This window comes from Scyliorhinus canicula, chromosome 2 (assembly GCF_902713615.1).
Source record: "Scyliorhinus canicula chromosome 2, sScyCan1.1, whole genome shotgun sequence".
NCBI classification, from domain to species: Eukaryota; Metazoa; Chordata; class Chondrichthyes; order Carcharhiniformes; family Scyliorhinidae; genus Scyliorhinus; species Scyliorhinus canicula.
In genome coordinates, this window is record NC_052147.1 from 88474065 (window position 1) to 88490798 (window position 16734).

The 16734-nt window shown below is 48.8% G+C and overlaps 1 protein-coding gene across 1 annotated transcript in view; it reads left to right on the forward strand.

Moving 5' to 3' along the window:
• The window catches only part of LOC119955749 (pleckstrin homology domain-containing family D member 1-like), a 124265-nt gene that overhangs the window by 54627 nt on the left and 52904 nt on the right, over positions 1-16734 (forward strand). Inside the window, 4 exon segments of the mRNA XM_038782278.1 lie at positions 4504-4556; positions 4908-4959; positions 4962-5001; positions 7718-7811. Of these exon segments, the coding sequence (XP_038638206.1) occupies positions 4504-4556; positions 4908-4959; positions 4962-5001; positions 7718-7811 (239 nt within the window).

Below are 16734 nucleotides of genomic sequence, written 5' to 3' on the forward strand. Positions count from 1 at the left end.
CCGTTTGTTTTCCCATTGGCTGGGAGATGGAGGTTTACGTGACCAATGGTGGGGGTGGGGCAGAGAGGTTATATGATGACACCTAGAGGAATACATCCAATCAGACCTGGGAACCATGCCACAGTGGGTGGGCAGCTTCCACCGTCATCACCTTACCCTTCTACTTCATCACACAAGAAACATTTAAAGCCAATCCTCCTGTTGCACAATATGCTACACTCTTGTGTGGAATCTTAAGAGGGCATCATTTTGGAATTCCTGGCGAGAAAGGAGACATTTTCAGAAGAAATTGGCTTTTCAGAGGCTGAAAACTGGATTTCTGGTCAACATTGCTGTGGTTTTGGCAGTGTAAGGGCAACCTCAGGTTGCTATGGAAACCACTAGGGTGGGTGGCTAGTTCACTCTCAGTCTTGGGATACTCACTCACTTCACCCAATGTGAGTGAGGAGTGACATTGCTTGTTGGTGTCTGGGAGTAAGGGTGAATGAAGGCACTGAGACTGGGAGTAAACCTCAGACATACACTCCCTCTCGATCCCTTTCTCAGACAAGCACAAACACCGCCTCTCTTTCACACACCACAAACACAGGTCTCTCTCTCTCACACAGACACACCTCTTTCACACGCAAACACACACACTCAAATCTCTCACACCCACACATTCAGGTCTCTCTCTCACATACTCACTTTTCTTTCACTCTCTCTCTCTCTCTCTCTCACACACACACACATTCAATCTCTCACACGCACACACTCACATCTCTCACATACTCACACACGCTCACACCTCTCTCTCCCACACACAAACACACACACCTCACTCCCTCATACACAATCACACCTCTCTCTCCCTCACACACACTCACCCCTCTCTCACACACACACTTCTCTACACGTCTCCCTTACACACACACTCAGGCTTCTCCCTTACACACACATTCACACCTCTCTCCTACACACACACACACACACACACATCTCTCTTATATACACACATACTCATCCCTCTCTCATTCACACAGACTTACCCTCCCTCTCTTGCACAAGCACACACTCCATCCTCTTACTCACTTGCACATATCTTCACACACTCGCCTACTATGGCGAGAACTGGGAAAGCAGCTGGAGCTGGGTCAAAGCAGCGGGAGTTGGGAAAGAGGCCGGAGCTGTGGGAAAGTATGGTGAGAGGAGGCCCAGTATTCTTCAGATTCTCTCTCTCTTTATCTCCACATACTCCCAGTTGCTGGTGTTCAGTGCTCCTCCAATTACAGCAAGAAACAGGCTGTGATTGGAGGAGCAGTTCCCTGCATAAAACCTCAAACTCATTGAAATGATTTACCGACCGGCATTTTCAGCAATCACTCCAGGGGCCATATTGTGGCCTGTGGATTGTGGGGTGGACAAGCCTGATGTAGATGGCACACACTGCTGCCACTGTGCATTGGTGGTGGAGGGTGTGAATGTTTAAGATGGTAGATGGAGTGTCGATCAAGCAGGTTGCTTTGTTCTGGATATGTCAAGCTTCCTCTGTGAGGTTGGAGCTACACTTATCCAGGCCAGTGGGGAGTATTCCATCATAATGAGGGGCGTGGACAGAGTGGATAGTCGCAAGCTTTTTCCCAGGGTGGAAGAGTCAATTACTAGGGGACATAGGTTTAAGGTATGAGGGGCAAGGTTTAGAGGGGATGTATGAGAGAAGTTTTTCACACAGAGGGCAGTGGGTGCCTGGAACGCGCTGCCAGAGGAGGTGGTGGAAGCAGGTACGATACTGATGTTTGAGGAGCGTCTTGACAAATACATGAATAGGATGGGAATAGAGGGATATGGACTCCGGAAGTGTAGAAGGTTTTGGGTGAAATGAACTGTGTTGTGCTCATCAGACTGTGTCCCAGAAGCCTGTCCACTAATGCCGCCCACCGAGGTGTGCGTCTCTGCACTGGTGAAAGGTGCGGGTGATAGCTGTGACGTCTTGCTGGTGGTCTCCTCTAAGGACTCCTCCAAGTGTGGTGGGGCGGGGAGGGCAGCGTCTCCGGATGGCCCAGCCTCATCAGGTGGAGATCTGTGAGACGATGCACATGTGGTCAATGAGAGGGAAGGATTATTTCATCTGACATGAACTACTAGTTTGAGACATGTCATCTGGGTGAAGAGGCATTGGATACTCACCTCTGTGGCGCAGGCCAACCTTGCTGTTGGTGTTTGCTCTCTCCTTGGCAGCCCCACAATTTCCATATCCCGTTCCTCATAGTGGGTGAGGATTTGAATCTCTGGGATTCCTCGCCCCCTCCCCCCCCCATCTTCACCATTTCCCTCTTATTATGGGCTATCTTCTCCCGCATGGACAAAGAGAGCATTGTGAGCCACACGCTTGATGGGTTAGGGGGGTCTATAGCAGGTGGCATGTGTGGGCATCACACCGGGACATGAAGGAGTTGTGCTAGTGGGTGCCGGGGAGTTCTGAGGAACAAGCACGAAGATCGGATATAGGGAGGGTGCGAGGTGACAGACAGTAAATTGGAGTTGGGGGGTTTGGGAATTTGAAGGGTAGCAGGCAGAAAAGATGCCAGGCGAGAGGGGGGTAACTTACCCTTGCCACTCGTTGGTCTTCCTACATTGGACGGTGGTCCTCCTGGTCATGCTGCCGCACTGACAGTTGCTGTCACTGCCTCCCAGACGGCAGCGCTGAGGCTGCTGCTGATCCTCCGACCCCTGTCAGTGGAGTAGGATGGCCAGTCTCTCATCCACAGTGCCGAGAAGCCTGGCCAGGTCGCCATCCTCAAAGTGAGGAGCAGTTCTGAACACTGCCATGCTGCTGTGTTGAGTGGGATTGAGTGGCGAGGGAGTTTCAAAAGCAGCCTTGTTGCCTTGTGAGGCGCGAGCCAGGTGAATCAAACGGTGAGGCAGCTAGTAATGTCAAACATCTTGTGGTGGCTAATATTTGGCACTAAGTGCCGTTGAATATGGGCCGCGATCTTGCCAATGCAGCCATCGTAATACACCCCGCCAAACGGGCCCAAAACCGGACTTTGAAATGTGTCCATTGACTCGCGCGTCTTTTACAATGGACTTTAGCATCATCCCCACTACTGATGTCAAGCTAACTGGTTGGCAATTCTCCCTTTTTTCTCCCCCCCCCCCCTTTTAAATAGTGGGGTTACATTTGCCACCCTCCAATCTGTAGGAACTGCTCCAAAGCCTATAGAAGTTGAGAAGTATTTCCAGGGCCACTTTCTTTAATACTTTGGGTAGTGGTGCTACCAAGTCATTCTTGGTGATGGACATTGAAGCCCTCCGCTCAGAGTATACTCTGTGCTAATCTCAGTGCTCCTTCCAAGTAGTGTTTACAGTATGGAAGCAGGCTATTTGACCCAATTGGTCTGTGGCAGACGACAAGCAGCAACCCAGCTTAATCCCACTTTTCCAATTCATGGTTCATGGCCTTGTAGATTATGGCACTTCCAATGCATATCTAAGTATTTTAAAAAATGTTTGGAGGAGCTTTGCTTTGACCGCCCCTTCAAGCAGCAAGTACCAAATCCCTGCTTCCCTCTGGGTGAAAACAAAATACCCTCAATCCGCTGAAGGAGGGTGTTGGGTGATAATCAGCACGAGGTTTCCCTGCTCATGTTTGACCTGATGCCAGGAGATTTTATACAGTCTGGAATCAATGTTGAGGACTCCCAGGGCCATTCCCTCAGCATTGTATACCACTGTGCCACCACCTCTGATGGGTCTGTCCTACCAATGGGACAGGGATGATGATAGAGGAATCTGGATAATCCGTTGTCTTTCCCAAAGTTTATTAGTGAACCAGTTCTGTTTTGATAACAATCCTACAGTTTCATGGTCACTTTTAATCATTTTTCCCAAGATATTTTAAACTGAATTCAAACCTCAGCCATGTTGGGATTTGAACAGGATTGCTAGTCCACTAACATAACCACTGGACTGTAACCTAAATATAACATAGAACATAGAATTTACAGTGCAGAAAGAGGTCATTCGGCCCATTGAGCCTGCACCGGCCCTTGGAAAGAGCACCCCACTTAAGCCCACACCTCCACCCCATCCCCGTAACCCAGTAACCCCACCTAACCTTTTTGGACACTAAGGGCAATTTAGCATGGCCAATCCATCTAACCTGCACATCTTTGGACTGTGGGAGGAAACCCACGCAGACACGGGGAGAACGTGCAGACTCCAAACAGACAGTGACCCAAGCTGCAAATCGAACCTGGGATCCTGGCACTGTGAAGCAACCGTGCTAACCACTGTGCTACCGTACTGCCATATTAAAGTTTCTTATTTATGTTTTCTTAGTTTGGTCATGTAACTTCTATTGATATGTGGTGTTGGGGGAGGAGGAGGAGGTGGTGTCACAGACACAGATTTGTCTTGTAACTCTTTGTTAATGGGACTCTGCAACATTTTCTTAATGTGTTGTGTCTTAATGGAATACTGCAGCAGTTAATTAATGAATTGGGTGTGGATATGATTTTTCAGACAAATTAATGGAGGAGACAGAAGAGCTTTGCTTCCAGCGAGAACAGAAGGAGGTGAGTGGAACCAATGGGCGGGATGTACAGAAGTTCTCTGTAACCATCAACTCATTTAATATGCTGTTGACAGTGTCAATATTCTCTCCCCCTCTTACACTTTTTCTTTCCCCTTTTTCTTTTCAAACCTCTCCCCTTTTGAGTTTATTGTCTACCTTCTATTGATTCAGTGTTTTGGGGGGAAGGAAGGGGGAGAAAGTTCTAAATTATTTTGTCAAATAGGTATTTGTAAAATTATTGGGTTAAGAACTGATTTCAAGTACCAATGGTCTGTTCTGTGTCCATTATGTGGTGGCAACATGTGGTTTTGGCTGGTGATCTAAAATTATGAGACTTTTAATCTGATTGCAGGAGCTGGAGAGACTAAACCAAGTCCTTGAGGTGGAGAAAAACAAGATTGAGGAATGGTCCAGGATTTGAAGTGTGAGCAGGAACAGATAAAGAGGTAAAGGGTTTGGAGAGTAAGGGATGGACTGGCATCAATCTTCGTAACTCATGTCACCATCTGCTGACGATTAATTTCCCGCGAAGAAGTCGACGAACGGTTGACACCTCCGAACGAACCCTAACAGTGACCCTCTCAAGGCGATCTTGATTTTCTCCAGACAGCGAAAGCTAGCCATGTCAGATAGTCAGGTCCCTGACTTCGGGGGCTTTGAGTCCCTCCAAGCTAATAGTATCCGTCTCCGGGTTACCAGGGAGACAAAGGCCAGAACATCTGTCTCTTTCTCCTCCTGGATTCCCGGGTCTTCCGACACTCCGAAAATCGCCACCTCTGGACTCAGTGCCACCCTTGTTTTTAACACCGTGGACATGACATCTGCAAACTCCTGCCAAAATCCCCTAAGCTTCGGACATGTCCAAAACATGTGGACATGGTTCGCCGGTCCTCCTGCACATTTTGCACATCTGTCTTCCACCCCAAAGAATCTGCTCATCTGGGCCACTGTCATGTGAGACCGATGAACGACCTTGAATTTATCAAGCTGAGCCTGGCACATGTTGCGGATGCGTCGACTCTACTCATCGCATCCGCCCATAGACCATCCTCTATCTCACCTCCCAGCTCCTCCTCCCACTTGCGCTTCAGCTCCTCGGTCTGCGTCTCCTCTGACCCCAAAGCTCCTTATAAATGTCCGAGACGCTCCCTTCTCCTACCCATCCTCTGGAAACTACCCTGTCCTGAATCCCCCTTAGCGGTAGGAGTGGGAAGGTTTATGAAGGAAGATTCCTGTTTATATAGGAAGAACCACACATGCAGATACCTGAATTTGTTTCCCCTCACCAACCCAAACTTCTCCTCCAGCGCCCTCATACTCGGAAAGCTCCCCTCTATAAACATATCCCCCATCCTCTCAGTCCCTGCTCTCCGCCATAACCGGAACCTCCTGTCCATCCTCCCCGGGCAAACCGGTGATTATCACAGATTGGAGACCACACCGATGCTCCCTCTGTTCCCACATGTCTCCTCCACTGGCCCCAAACTCTCAGGGCCGGCTCCACCACGGGGCTGGTGGAGTACCGTGCCGGCGGGAACGGCAGAGGCGCAGTTACCAACGCCCCCAAACGGATGCCCTTACATGAAGCCGCCTCCATACGCTCCCATGCCGACCCGCCTCCACCATCCACTGTTAAATAGCTTTTTAACCTCTCTCCAATATCTTTGTAGATGATAAACAGGAACGTTCATAGAAAATATTTAAAAAGTAGTTTATTTTATTGCCCCCATAAGTTTTCCCCTGGCTATGTCCAGGAGATTGATCTTTAATTACTGAAGACTCCAGGGCATCCCTACCTGTGACTGATTGCTTCCGGTGAAGCCACTGGAATCCTCACTGCAGACTGCAGTATATTTTACCAATCCTCTAGGATTGCTGTTCGTCTCTAAAAAGATCAATCTCCTGCATGCTGCTGTGAGCAACCCAAGGAGTGAAAAACAAAAAGACATTTGTCTTTATTTCATTCTCTTTGAACACTTAAAAAAAACATTAATCAGCACTTGTTGGTCGAAACTGGAAGAAGCAGCTCATAATTGGAACTTGATCTATCAGGCTTCATTCAGGCCTTCTGCTGCAGGCTTCAGATTCATGAGGCTCCCCAACAAGGGGATCCCACCTCTCCTGCATCCTTGACCAGCCCCAAAGCCGGAACTGTAGTGGGAGTCAGTGAGGAGAGATCATTGTGATGAGAGGTGGAAGCACGGCCAATCAGAAAGCCTCAGCCATCATCTTCAAAGCACTTCTGGTGCTCCTATCCCAAGACATAGCAGGTCTTGTTCACCCATTGTCTCTGTTGTCGCTGACTTGGATTGGCTCCTAGTTCGACAAATCTTTGACTTTAACATTTTCATCAATGTTTTCAAATCCTTCCCTATCTCTGAAGCCCCCTCCAACTCAGGTTTCTGTGTTCCACTAACTCAGACCTCTTATGAATCTCCCTAACTCCCTTTGCTCCATCATTGATTCCCATGCCCTTAGCTGCCTGGGCTCCAAGCTCTGCCTAAATCTCTTGGCTTCTCTTTCCTCCTGTAAGCTGCTTCTAAAAATGTCAGATGTCCTCGTTTCTTTGGCTTGGTGTCTATTATTGCCTGTTAGCACTCCTGTGAAGTGCTTTTGATACATTTGTATTCAGCACCAACAGCTCTGTGGGTGTTCATACAACACATGTCCTCGAGAAGGCAACACACCACCACCTTCTCAAAGACAATTATGGAAGGGCAATAAATGCTGGTTAAGCTAGTGACGCCCACATCCCATGAATAAAATGATATTATAAGCTTTATGTAAATGCAAGTTCTTATGAAGACAACGGCTGATGGCTGATGAGCAGGGCCAATGGCTAATATTTATTCGTCAGATGAACTGATTTATTATATCATGAGGTGTCTTAGCCATCGTTCTCCTAATACCAACAAACCATCTGATCATTCATTCACTTTCTCTTTGTGGGATCTTGCTGGACATACATTTGTTGTCAATTTTTTCCATGTTACAAAAGCGACTGTTATTGGGTGAAGAGGGAACTCATTCATTAATTTATGAAACACTTTGGGGCATACAAAGGATGCGATTGTGAGAAGATGCTACAGAAATGCAGATTTATTTCTTGGGTTTTCTGACAAGCGGAAGTTTTTTTTTTCTGAACTGTGCTCTTTATTTCAGGGAACTGGAGATGACAGTCAGCTCACTAATGGCAGTGGAGGATGAAAAGAAACACCTGCACCAACTGTCCGAATCTCTGCAGAATAACCTCGAGGTGAGGGTTTGAAATGGGCATGAGTGAAGGGTGTAGTGAAGATGCTGAAGGGTGCCATATAATGATAGGGCAGCATGTGTGTTGGTCGCACTGCCAGTTCCTGCTCTTGCCTCCTGCTTGAGCAGTGCATCTGAGGTCATTCGTTTAACGTCTGCCATGGCTCACTGGTAGCACTTTCACCCTTCATTTGGAAGGTTGTAGATTCAAATCCCACTCTAAATATGAACACAAAGGCATATGTCTTCTGGTCTCTGGATCATCAGAAATAGGACATATTCCCCAAGAAGCAACTTTGGGACCTCATGGAAATCTCTGTGGAAGTTGCCTGGGAAGTTTGAGCTTCTGATGGGCAATTCCCCTGTTCCCGGGACCCTCTGCAAAAGACTCCAATGTTGAGTTACAGTGAGAGACTTCGGACAGTTCCGATTTACCTCCCTGAATAGTTCCCCATGAAATATTATACAGAAAAATCCTGGTTTAACTCTTGGTTAACTACACAACCAACTCCCCCCCCCCCCCCCAATCATTCTCACTGCCCCATTCCCTGGCTCCCCCTATTGACCCGCCCCTCCGACCTGACCCAAACACCCCTACTGACTATGCTAACCGCCAAGCGATAGCACGCCCCGACTAAAACTGACGAGTCCCTGACCTGACTACCCCTCCCAATCAGCCCTGAGTACCCTCGGCCCACCTGCCACCTGACCCACTTACATCGCCCACACTACCAGTCTACCCATTCGGGCAGCATGGTAGCATTGTGGATAGCACAATCGCTTCACAGCTCCAGGGTCTCAGGTACGATTCCGGCTTGGGTCACTGTCTGCGGAGTCTGCACGTCCTCCCCGTGTGTGCGTGGGTTTCCTCCGGGTGCTCAGGTTTCCTCCCACAGTCCAAAGATGTGTAGGTTAGCATGATTGGCCATGATAAATTGCCCTTAGTGTCCCAAATTTGCGCTTAGTGTTGGGTGGGGTTACTGGGTTATGGGGATAGGGTGGAGGTGTTAACCTTGGGTAGGGTGCTTTTTCCAGGAGCCGGTGCAGACTCGATGGGCCGAATGGCCTCCTTCTGCGCTGTAAATTCTATGTCTATGTCATTCACTCATCCATCCACATATTGAACCTTTAAACTTGCCATATGGCAGTTAGTGCTATAAAAAAAAGGTGGGTGGGGGGGGGGGGGGGGGGTCTTCTACGTTGATCATCTTTGCAACTCTCTGTGGATTCTTGCACCGAGTGGGTTCTTCAGGATGCTGCGTTAGAAGTCGGACCCTTTTAAACATAACCAGCTTATCCGGGTTTTCTGACTCACCCATGTCGGACACAACAATTCTGATGTTGATTAGAAGATTTGGACCAAAATTTGAACTGATAAATGCAGTGAAGGAAGCAAGAACTTTCAAGGTAAATATATGTGTAGTTTTATTATCGTGTCCCATAGCTAGATGAAAAAAAAGACTTTAAGAGTCATCCACTTTTTCCTCTACAACCTGGGAAGCCACATGATACAATGATGATTGGGATGTTGACTGATCATCATAATCAATTTGTTTCAATCAGCAAGACACTCAGGCACGTGGCGGAGACCTTTGGAAAATATTGGTCCAAAGTCACTTGCAAATATGCTACAAATTACTCAGATCCTTAAATCTTATTTTTGAAACTAAATTAATCCGTACTAACTGTTACCACCGTCACCAGGAGATTCTGTTCCATGGATCAACCAATGTCTCATTGAAACATGAGACATCCAGGAGTAGGAAGGGGCCAGTCAGCCCCTTGAGACTTTGTGCTATTCAATTAGATCATGGCTGATCAAAGTTTAAATTTGGTGATGACACAATGATAAATAGGAAAGTAAGTTGTGAAGAGGCCATAATAATAATCTTTATTGTCACAAGTAGGCTTACATTAACACTGCAATGAAGTTACTGTGAAAATCCCCTAGTCGCCACATTCCGGCGCCTGTTCGGGTACAGAGATGGAGAATTCAGAATGTCCAATTCACCGAACAGCATGTCTCTCGGGGCTTGTGGGAGGAAACCGGAGCACCCGGAGGAAACCCACGCAGACACGGGGAGAATGTGCAGACTCCACACAGACAGTCATCCAAGCCAGGAATTGAACCTGGGACCCTGGCGCTGTGAAGCAACAGTGCTACCCACTGTGAGACTAAAGGATATAGATAGGTTAAGTGAGTCGACAAAGACCTGGCAAATGGAGTATAATGTGGGAAAATGTGAAATTGTCAATTTTGACAGAAAGAATTCAAACAAAGGTTATTATCTAAATAGTGAGAGATTGCAGAGTTCTGATGCGGAGGGATCTGGGTGCCCGATTGCATGATTTTCAAAAGGTTAGTATACAGATACAGCAAGTAATTAGGAAAGCTAATAGAATGTTATTGTGGCACGGTAGCACAGTGGTTAGTACTGTTGCTTCACAGCCAGGGACCTGGGTTCGATTCCCGGCTTGTGTCACTGTCTGCCGAGTTTGCACGTTCTCCCCGTGTCTGCGTGGGTTTCTTCCGGACTCTGGATTCCTCCCACAAATCCCAAAAGATGTGCTTGTTAGGTGAATTGGACATGCTGAATTCTCCCTCTGTGTACCTGAACAGGTGCCAGAGTGTGGCAACTAAGGGACTTTCACAGTAATTTCATCGCAGTGTTAATGTAAGCCTACTTGTGACACTAATAAAGGTTATTATTTATTGTGAGGGGAATTGAATATAAAAACAGGGAGGTTATGCTTCAGTTATACAGGGCATTGGTGAGACCAAGCTGGAGTAAGCATACAGTATTGGTATTTAAGGAAGGATCGAAATGCGTTGGAAACAATTCTAAGAAGGTTTACTAGACCAATATCTGGAATGGGCTGGTTGTCTTATGAGGAAAGGTTGGACAGGCGAGGCTTATCTCCACTAGAGTTCAGAAGAGTAAGAGGAGACTTGATTGAAACATATGGGATCCTGAGTTGTCTTGACAGGGTGGATGTGGAGAGGATGTTTCCTCTTGGAGGAGAATCTAGAACTAGGGGACATGGTTTAAAAATAAGGGTTTGTCTATTAAGAGACGAGGATAATTTTTTTCTCTCAAAGAATCATGAGGTTTTGGAACTCTCTTCCTCAAAAGGTGGTGGAAGCCGGGACTGAATATTTTTAAGGCGGAGGTTGATAAGCAAGGGGGTGAAAGTTGTTAGGGGTAGGCAGGAATGTGGGGGTGAAGTTACAAACAGAACAGCCGTGATCTCACTGAATGGCGGAGTGGGCCCGAGGGGCCAAGTGGCTACTCCTGCTAATTCGCATGTTTGTATATTTGTATCTTAACTCCATAATGTCTTGGTTCCATAACTTTTGCGACCCTGACAGAACAAAAATGTAAGAATCTCAGTTTTGAAGGTGACCCACAACCTCAGCAGCATTTTGGGGAGAGGACAGAACCTGTTTTCCACTCCCTTTGTATGATGAAATACTCCACTTTCTAGCCTAACTCTGAAGGTGATGCCTCCTTGCTCTGCTCTCTCCTCCACCAGAGGGAATAGTTCCTTTCTATTGACTATCAAGTTCTTTAGTCATATTTCTTTTTAAAAACGCATTTTATTCAAACTTGAATCAAAGTAGGTTACAGCAAATAAACACCCCGGGAAACATTCTTCCCAACAATCAACTATACAGCTCCCCCCCCCGCGCGACGAACAGCTCCTCAAACACGATCACAAACATCCCCCACCTTTTCTCAAACGCCCCTGCTGAGCCCCTTAACTCATACTTTATCTTCTCTAACCGCAGGAAGTCATACAGGTCACCCAACCATGCTGCTACCCCCGGTGGCAATGCCGACCGCCACTCCAGTAAAATTCGTCGCTGTGCAATCAGAGAGGCGAAGGCCAAGACATCAGCCTTCCTCCTCTCCATGAGCTCCGGCTTCTCTGAAGCCCCAAATATCGCCGCCAAAGGGTCCGGGTCCACTCCCTCCTCCACTATCCTGGCTAAGACCGCGAACACTCCCGCCCAGAATCTTCCCAATTTTTCACAACCCCAAAACATGTGCCCATGATTCGCTGACCCCCGCCCACATCTTACACTCATCTGCTACCCCCTGAAAGAACCCACTCATTCTCGCTTGAGTCATATGCACCCTGTGCACCACCTTAAACTGTATCAGGCTCATCCTTGCACAAGAGGAGGTCCCGTTTACCCTTCGCAGTGCCTCACTTCATACTCCCCAATTGATCTCCATTCCCAACTCCGCTTCCCATTTCTCCTTGATCTTCACCACCCGCTCGCCTCCCTGCTCCCCCAACCACTTATATATATCCCCAATTCTTCCCACCCCTTCCACATCCGGAAGCAGCAGTCGCTCCAGCAGGATGTATCCCGGCAATCTAGGGAACCCCCTCCAGACCTTTCGTGTAAAGTCCCTAACCTGTAGATACCTGAACTCACTCCCCCTCTGCAGCTCTACCCTCTCCCTTAGCTTCTCCAGACAGGCGAGCCCTTCCTCCAAATACAAATTCCTCACCTTGACCAGCCCCACTTCCCTCCACCTCCTGTACACACTATCCATCCCCCCGGCTCATACCCTGATTCTTGCACAGCGGCTTTAGCACCGACATCCCTTCCACCCTAAAATGCCTCCTCAGCTGATTCCATATCTTCATCGCGGACTGCACCACTGGGCTCCCTGAATACCTACTTGGAGCCATTGGCAATGCTGCCATCACCATAGCCCTCAAACTAGACACCTGACAAGATTCCTCCTCCATCCTAACCCACTCTACCCCTTCTCCTTCCCACCACTGGCACATGTTGTCCACATTCGCCGCCCAATAATAATGAAGCAAGTTTGGCAACGCCAACCCCCCCCCCCCCCCCCCCCCGCTGCCTCTGCCTCTGTAGCAGGGTCCTCCCCACCCTCAGCACCTTCCCCTGTACACAAAGTCAGAGATGATTGTGTCCACTTTCCGAAAAAAAGTCCTTTGGTATAAAGACGGGAGAGCCTGACAGATAAAACAAGAACCTTGGCAGAATACTCATTTTCACCACTTGGACCCTCCCTGCCAGTGTTAAGTGCAGTGTATCCCACCCTCTTAAGATCCTCTCTGGCTTCCTCCACCAGCTTCGTTGAGTTTCACTTATGGAGCCCCGTCCATTCCCTCGCTACCTGAATCCCCAAATACCTAAACCTAACCCTCGCTACCGTAAATAGCACCCCCCCCCCTAAATTAGCCCGCTCTTCCAGCTCATTCACCGGGAATACCTCGGTTTTCCCTACATTTAGCTTGCACCCCGAGAACCCTCCAAACCGCCCCAGCAGGCCCATAATCCTTCCCATACTCTCCAACGGATCCGAAACATACAGCAAGAGGTCATCTACATAGAGTGACACCTGATGCTCCCTCTGTCCCCTCATTATCTGCTGCCACTCTTCAGACTCCCTGAGAGCCATCGTCAATGGCTCTATGGCCAGCGCAAACAGCAGCGGCGACAGCGGGAACCCCTGCCTCGTACCCCTGTGTAAGTCAAAGCTTCGTTAGCTTATACCATTCGTCCTCACCCTTGCTCTTGGCGCCACATACAGAAACCGCACCCATGCCACAAATCTCGGCCCAAACCCAAACCTTCCCAAAACTTCGAACAAGTCCTGCCACTCCACCCGATCAAATGCTTTCTCCGCGTCCATGGACACCACCAGCTCGGGTTCCAGAGCTCTCGATGGATTCATCACCACATTCAAAAGCCGTCTTATATTACTTGCGAGCTGCCTGCCCTTCGCGAAGCCTGTTTGATCTTCTGGAACCACAATCCTCCATCCTCCCCGCCATCAACTTAGCCAATAATTTACATCCATATTCAATAGTGATATGGGTCTATATGACCCACATTCCACCGGATCCTTCTCTTTTTTTGGGGATTAGTGTGATTACTGCCTGTTTCATCGTCTCCGGCAACTCCCACTTCTTCACTGCTTCATTAAACACTCCCAACAGATGTGGTGCCAGGTCTGCCGCAAATTCCTTATAAAATTCTGCCAGGTACCCATCCGGCCCAAGGGTCTTCCCCGACTTCCCCTGATACTATCCAGCACCTCCCTCAGCCCCAGGGGCTCCTCCAACGCCTGCCTCTTTGCTTCCTCCACCTGGGGAATTTCCAGCTCGTCCAGAAACCGCCCCATGACCCCTCCTCTCCTCCTGGGTCTGCCTCATAAAGTCCCTGGTAATAATCTCTAAATGCCTCATTTATCTTCCCTGGCTCTGACACCACATCCCCAGCCCCAGTCCAGATCTTCAATATTTCCCTGGATGCAGCCTGCCTCTGCAGCTTGTCCCGTACTGAACTGAATATCCAGCCAGTGGGGTGCATGGTCCGAGATAACTATCCCTCCACCCCAACCAAAATCTCCCGACTCACTACAAAGTAATCAATCATCGAATACACCTGATAGACGTGTGAAAATAAGGAATACTCCCTTCCCATGGGTTCTGAAAGCACCATGGATCCACCATACCCATCCTCTCCATAAACCCGCACAGCTCCCTTGCCATTTGTACCCTACCCATCCACCTGGGGCTCGATCTAGCCACCCTCGGCTCCAGGACACAGTTAAAATCTCCTCCCATGATCAACTGGTACGTGGCCAAATCTGGGATTGCTGCCAGTAACCCCCTCACAAAACCCACATCATCCCAATTTGGGGCATACACATTTACCAATACTACCAGTGCCCCTTCCAGTACTTCACTCACAATCACATATCTCCCACCTGGATCCCTCACCTCCTTCGCACTCACAAATCCCATTTTCTTGCTCATTAAAATCGCCACACCCTTCGATTTCGAATCAAACCCCGAGTGAAAAACCTGCCTGACCCACCCCTTCCTTCACCCAACCTGGCCCTTCACATGGAGGTGTGTCTCCTGCAAAAAGACCACCCCCACTTTCAAGCTCCTTTAGTGCGCGAACACCCGCGACCTTTTAACCAGCCCATTCAGTCCCTGGATGTTCCACGTTACCAACCTTACTGGCGGCCTGTGCCTCCAATCCCCTCTACCATCCGTCATCTTCCCCACTTAACACCTGTCCCTTTAATTCCACTTTGTACCTAGCCCATCCCAGATGGCCCCTTCGCCCTTGACCATGTCATCTCTCACCCCCTGCCGCGTCGCAGAAACCCCTCTTCCCCCCCAACCCCCCGGCTTTTCCCCTTCCCCTTCTTCACCCCCCCCCCCACTTCCCCTTCCCCCCCTCTCCCCGGCCACCCCTCTTGGCCTTCTCCCCCACCACCTCACTTCCGTTCACCAGCATAACTTGCTAGCGCAGCTGCCCCTGCCCAAAGACACATCCTAATGATCTCCCCCCCCTCCCACTCCTCAGCTCAAAGGCGGTGGCCTCCTACTGACCTTACCCTCCACCACTCAAACAAGGACTTCTCCTGAACTCCAGGTAGCCTTCTCCAAAAGCAAACAAACAGATGTTAAACACAAACAGTCCCATAAAACAGGAGGGGGGGGTCATCCATCCCCACATAAACGTTTCACTCCTACAACTCCTTACAATCTCAACATTGAACAGAACCCCCCCCCCCCCCCCCCCCCCCACAAAAAAAGGCGAAAATCCCCCAATCCCTACACCCACTTCAAACATGCTCCCGACCATTACATAGTGCCAGTACCCCGGTTCCCAAGCATTGTCCACTCAGTTCTCCCCCAGTTTATACTCCTTAATGAAGTCTTCGGCCGCTTCTGGGGTCTCAAAATAATACTCCGGCGTCTGAACGTCACCCATAATTTCGCCGGGTACAGTACCCCAAACCTGATCTGCCGCCGGTACAGCACTGCCTTGGCCTTCTTGAAACCTGCCCACCGCTTTGCCAACTCGGCTCCGATGTCCTGATAAATCCGGACGTTATTTTCCTCCCATAGAACATAGAACAATACAGCGCAGTACAGGCCCTTCGGCCCACGATGTTGCACCGACATGGGAAGTCAAAAACTAAAGGCCATCTAACCTACACTATGCCATTATCATCCATATGCTTATCCAATAAACTTTTAAATGCCCTCAATGTTGGCGAGTTCACTGCTGTTGCAGGTAGGGCATTCCACGGCCTCACCACTCTTTGCGTAAAAAACCTACCTCTGACGTCTGTCCTATATCTATTACCCCTCAATTTAAGGCTATGTCCCCTCGTGCTAGCCACCTCCATCCGCGGGAGAAGGCTCTCACTGTCCACCCTATCTAACCCTCTGATCATTTTGTATGCCTCTATTAAGTCACCTCTTAACCTTCATCTCTCTAACGAAAACAACCTCAAGTCCATCAGCCTTTCCTCATAAGATTTTCCCTCCATACCAGGCAACATCCTGGTAAATCTCCTCTGCACCCGTTCCAAAGCTTCCACGTCCTTCCTATAATGAGGCGACCAGAACTGTACGCAATACTGCAAATGCGGCCGTACCAGAGTTTTGTACAGCTGCAACATGACCTCATGGCTCCGGAACTCAATCCCTCTACCAATAAAGGCCAACACACCATAGGCCTTCTTCACAACCCTATCAACCTGGGTGGCAACTTTCAGGGATCTATGTACATGGACACCGAGATCCCTCTGCTCATCCACACTGCTAAGAATTTTACCATTAGCCAAATATTCCGCATTCCTGTTATTCTTTCCAAAGTGAATCACCTCACACTTCTCTACATTAAACTCCATTTGCCACCTCTCAGCCCAGCTCTGCAGCTTATCTATGTCCCTCTGTAACCTGCAACATCCTTCCACACTGTCTACAACTCCACCGACTTTAGTGTCGTCTGCAAATTTACTCACCCAACCTTCTGTGCCCTCCTCTAGGTCATTTATAAAAATGACAAACAGTAAAGGCCCCAGAACAGATCCTTGTGGTACGCCACTCGTAACTGAACTCCA